Here is a 5765-nt window from a genome sequence, read left to right as displayed (position 1 = left end):
GTTATTGATCTAGCATTTTAAATAGGCTAATTAAAGCGGAAAATCACCAAAGTGACATCTTTCGTGTAGATTAGTCTGTTCGGGGTGTTAGATATTTGTGTGTATGTGATTCATGAGGGTATTGACTGGCCCAAAGGAAAGTTAATATTTGGTCAAATTGCATACATACCTGTGGTGATAAATATGTGATCATTATAAAGGTAACTTAATGTGAATAATAAATCAATCCAAAGATAGATTTATTATTTGACATAACTTATCATCAATGTTTGATCACTACAACAAGAGTACCACTTACAGTTAATATTACTGTCCAAAGACTTGATATTAATGTTGTGCTAGGTATCTTGAAATGTCATAATTTGCTTTTAAATTTAAAGATTATGTGTTTAATTGCTTATTTTATGTGAGCATGATGGTTTATTTGATTCATTTTATTTTGTTCTCGATTCAGCTTTTATATCAACTACTTCTATATCTGCCAACATCAATAATGTCCCTATGTTAAATGTGACTAATTTTAAGGACTGGAAAGAGAATATGATGATTCTCTTAGGCTGCATGGATATAGACTTAGCCTTGAGAATGCCCAAACCCGATGAACTCAATGAGGAAAGTACTCAAGAGCATGAGGTTTATTGGGGTAAGTGGGAACGTTCAAATAGGCTAAGTCTTATGATCATGAAGCGCGGCATTCCAGAAGCTTTCAGGGGTGCGGTAACCGATGAGATTACTAATGCCAGTGACTTCCTTGCGGAAATTCAGAAACGTTTTGCCAAAAACAATAAGGCTGAAACGAGCACGCTTTTAGCAAGCTTGATTTCAATGAAGTATAAAGGCAAGGGTAATGTTTGGGAGTACATCATGGAGATGTCTCATCTTGCTTCAAAACTTAAGGCTTTGAAACTCGAGTTATCTGATGATTTACTCGTGCATTTGGTTCTCATCTCTCTTCCTGCACAATTTAATCAATTCAAGGTCAGTTATAACTGTCAAAAGGATAAATGGACTCTTAATGAGCTCATTTCATTCTGTGTGCAAGAGGAAGAGAGATTGAAGCAAGATAAGACCGAAAGTGCTCATCTGGCTAGCACTTCCAAGGATAAGGGCAAACGAAAGAATAAAGATAATAAGGTTGCTGCTTCTAATGGTCCAGAACAAAAGAAATAGAAAGTTGAGGTAACATGTTTCTTCTATAATAAGCCTAGACATACTAAGAAGGAATGTACCAAGTATGTTGCTTGGCGTGTTAAGAAAGGTATATTTCTTACTTTGGTATGTTTTGAAGTTAATTTAGCTTCAGTATCTAGAAACACATGGTGGTTAGATTCTGGTGCTACTACTCACATTTGTGTTTCTATGCAGGGTTGCCTGAGTTACCGAAAACCAAGTGATGCTGAAAGATGCATCTATGTCGGAGACGGTCAGTCGGTAGAAGTAGAGGCAATAGGGCACTTTAGATTATTATTGAAATCTGGTTATTTTTTGGATTTAATAGATACTTTTGTTGTATCGTCTTTCAGACGGAATTTAATTTCAGTTTCTGTTTTGGACAAATCAGATTATTGTTGTTCATTTGGAAACAATAGATTTACATTATCTATTATTTCAAATGCTGTAGGAACCGGTTTACTTAATGTTTATGATAATCTATATTTGTTGAAAACTGTTCCGTCCTATAATGAAACCTTACATGTGGAATCACGAGGTACAAAACGTAAATTGAATAAAGATAATTCGGCCTCATTGTGGCACAAATGCCTAGGTCATATCTCTAAATCTAGAGTTGAGCGACTTGTGTCCGATGGGATTTTGGATTCACTTGACTTTTCAGATTTTGATATTTGTGTTGAGTGTATTAAAGGAAAACATACCAAAACAAAGAAATTAGGGGCCAATAGAGCTACAGACGTCTTAGAATTAATTCATACAGATATCTGTAGACCATACCCTACGACATCTTGGAATGGTCAACAGTACTTTATAACATTCATAGACGACTATTCAAGATATGACTACCTATTTCTTATACATGAGAAATCACAATCATTGGACATGTTCAAAACATTTAAAGCAGAAGTTGAGTTACAACTCAACAAAAGAATAAAGAGCGTCAGATCTGACTGTGGTGGTGAATACTATGGTAGATATGACGGATTAGGTGAACAACGTCCAGGACCATTTGCTAAATACCTAGAGGAATGTGGGCTCGTCCCTCAATACACCATGCCAGGATCACCTAGCATGAATGGTGTAGCAGAAAGACGAAACCGAACTCTTAAGGACATGATAAGGAGTATGATTAGTCATTCTACTTTACCCGAAAAACTCTGGGGTGAAGCACTCAAAACGGCAACTTATATCCTAAATCGGGTGCCAACTAAAGCGGCTGCTAAAACGCCTTATGAGCTTTGGACGGGTCGAAAGCCCAGTTTAAAGCATTTCCATATTTGGGGATGTCCAGCTGAAGCGAGACCTTATAAGCCTCATGAAAAGAAATTGGACTCTAAAATAGTTAGCAGCTACTTTATTGGCTATGTAGAGCGATCAAGGGGTTTTAAATTTTATGATCCTGCTATTAGGTCAATTTTTGAGACGGGAACTGCAACATTTTTTGAGGATGTTGAGTTTGGGGGGAGAAATCAGGCTAGGAATATTGTCTTTGAGGAGGAAGAGGGATCTACTATTGCTTTTGATAATGTATAGGTTTCACTACCTATCATTGATCGAGAAGTAAATTTGGATCCTCAACCAACAGACAATATTGTTCAACCCTTAATTGCAAATGAGGACATTGCTCCTGAAGAACAAACTCAACAACCTCAAGAAAATATGCCATTAAGGAGATCCACTAGAGAGAGGAGAAATGCAATTTCGGACGATTATATCGTATATCTCCAGGAACGTGAGGTAGAAAGTGGAATGATGGAAGATGATCCAATCAACTTCCAGCAAGCCATGAAAAGTTCCAACTCTCAGAAATGGATTGAAGCCATGAATGAAGAGTACAAATCTATGCAAGACAATAAAGTTTGGGAACTTGTCCCATTACTAGTTGGTACGAAGCCCATTGGTTGTAAATGGATATTTAAAACCAAGCGGGATTCAAATGGTAATGTAGAAAGATATAAAGCACGTCTTGTAGCTAAAGGCTTTACTCAAAAAAAAGGAATTGACTTCAAAGAGACCTTCTCTCCAGTTTCTACGAAGGACTTTTTCAGGATAATCATGGCACTAGTTGCACATTATGATCTTGAGTTACATCAAATGGATGTTAAAACAGCGTTTCTCAATGGTGACATTGATGAAACAATTTATATGGTACAACCAGAAAATTTTGTGTCCGAAGACTCAAAGAATATGGTTTGTAAATTAACTAAATCCATTTATGGGCTCAAGCAAGCTTCTCGTCAGTGGTACTTCAAGTTTCATCAAATTATTATCTCATATGGTTTTGAGGCAAATCTTATGGATGAATGTGTGTATCACAAATTCAGTGGGAGTAAGTATATTTTCCTGGTTTTATATGTCGATGACATATTGCTAGCCACAAATGATATTAGCATATTGCACGACACCAAGAGATTTTTATCAAAACATTTTGAGATGAAAGATCTTGGTGATGCCTCCTTTGTCTTAGGAATCCAGATACACCGAGATCGTTCTAGGGGTATTTTAGGATTGTCACAAAGGACCTATATTGATAAAGTCCTCCAAAGGTATGGCATGCAAAATAGCAAACCAGGTGATACCTCTGTCGCTAAAGGAGACAAATTCAGTCTTAATCAATGCCCTAAAAATAGTTTAGAAAGTCAAGAAATGCAGAAGATTCCTTACGCTTCGGCTGTGGGGAGTCTAATGTATGCTCAGGTATGTACACGTCCGGATATTGCGTACATTGTTGGCATGTTAGGCAGATATCTAAGTAACCCTGGAATGGATCATTGGAGAGCAGCCAAGAGGGTTATGAGATATTTACAGAGAACAAAAGTGTACATGCTTACATATAGGAGATTGGATCAGTTAGAGTTCATTGGGTATTCCGACTCCGACTTTGCTGGATGCCAAGACAGAGAAGATCCACATCAGGCTATATTTATCTGTTGGCTGGTGGAGCAATTTCATGGAGGTATGCCAAACAGACACTCATAACTTCATCCACCATGGAAGTAGAGTTTGTAGCATGTTATGAGGCATCCAATCAAGGAATATGGCTACAAAATTTTGTCACTGGGCTGTGTGTTCTGGATGGTATTGAAAGACCACTGAAGATATTTTGTGACAATAAATCAGCAGTTTTATATTCCAATAACAACAGGAGTTCTACAAAATCAAAATACATTGATATCAAGTTCCTAGTTGTAAAAGAAAAAGTACAGAGTGGACAGATATCCATAGAGCATATTGGAACAAACTCCATGATAGCGGATCCGCTTACAAAGGGATTACCACCCAAGGTTTTTCATGAGCACACTGCTCATATGGGTGTTGTCTCATTTGAAGATATCCAAATTTAGTGGGAGTTTATATTATTCATTGTATATTGCTCTATGTTATGTTTAGACTTTATCTATACATTTGGATTGTGTTCTGCAGAAATAAAGTATTCATTTTATTGCACTCTGTTAAATTATGCTAAAGATTTGATCTCAATAAAGTTAAGTAGGACCAGTTGGAAATAGGCATGAATAGATCACATTGCATGTAATTTCCATGCTATGCACTCATGATTGATCTATGTCATTTAATTGTGCAGATATATGTGACCATTGATTAGTCTAGTAACGATTGATGTAACAAAGGCCACCTTGATCCTATGTCAGTATAGTTAATGGACGAGATTGTTCGGATATACCCTAAAGACATGATAACAAATTTTGAGCTCATAAGGTTAAGCACATTTATTTGATTACATATGCATGTGGCCCGGTGGGAGATTGTTAGATCAATTTTTGTAATTAATCTATAATTTGGGCCACACATGTAAATAATTAAAATGTGTGTGCTATCATTTAATTAAGCCTAAATATAGTGATCTAATTAATAATTGATTAATTGGCTTAAGGGTATAATTGTCATGAGATTCTTGTGTAGATACCATTAGATAATTATTATTTCTATGAGGGGCAGAAATATAATTGTGATAAAATTAAAACTGCCCTAGCGGTTTATAAATAGGGTTATGGTCCCTATTCTACGACTACGCATTCCAATTTCTGAAAAATCCTCTCAGAGAGAAATTGACACAGAATCTAGTGGCTAAAATTGGAAGACCATCTCAAAGGGTTTTCTTCCTATAAGGTTTCTCCTTCAATGGATTCAGGTATGCTTCCGCTATTATTTTTCTACTCATTGTTTTTTAATCAGGAGATTCCAGTATATATGAAATTACGGTATTCATCTTGTTTGATTATAACAAAAAGATCTAAGACCACACGCGAGTGAGGATTTTCTTGCTGGAAGAAGGGCTTTACCAGGTACATTTGCTGTAGACTCCTTTTCCATTCCCATTATCCTTTAGTTACATATGAATCTTTGATAGATTTTGAATCTCGTCTGGATGTCTGGAGATTGAATAACAGAGGCCATATATTTGTTTGCATTGATATTAGATTGCTCACATAATTGTTATTGTTGATTTCTTATTTTGGAGTTCCCTAGTCTTGGTTTGGGACTGTAAGTCTCTATTTTCCTATTTACTATGTGTTATGTGAGGACTTTGGTTGCCTTTGTTTGTTTGAATTTGCTTATGCTCCTCCCGCTAA

At 36.3% G+C, this 5765-nt stretch overlaps 1 protein-coding gene across 1 annotated transcript; it reads left to right on the top strand.

Annotated features, from left to right (window-relative positions):
- The first annotated feature begins 561 nt into the window (after positions 1 to 561).
- On the top strand, positions 562 to 1170 carry LOC104879992 (uncharacterized). Its single transcript, XM_010654969.1, has one exon. It carries the CDS (start codon positions 562 to 564, stop codon positions 1168 to 1170), a length of 609 nt encoding a protein of 202 aa, XP_010653271.1.
- Positions 1171 to 5765: the final 4595 nt, after the last annotated feature.

This window comes from Vitis vinifera, chromosome 8 (assembly GCF_030704535.1).
Source record: "Vitis vinifera cultivar Pinot Noir 40024 chromosome 8, ASM3070453v1".
Classification (NCBI taxonomy): Eukaryota; Viridiplantae; Streptophyta; class Magnoliopsida; order Vitales; family Vitaceae; genus Vitis; species Vitis vinifera.
Note: the sequence above shows the minus strand (reverse complement) of the source record. Positions and strands in the feature narration are given on the sequence as shown.

Bases quoted from the DNA above. Each gene is read 5' to 3' on its own strand.
- LOC104879992 (XM_010654969.1), top strand. From the start codon at position 562: ATGGATATAGACTTAGCCTTGAGAATGCCCAAACCCGATGAACTCAAT.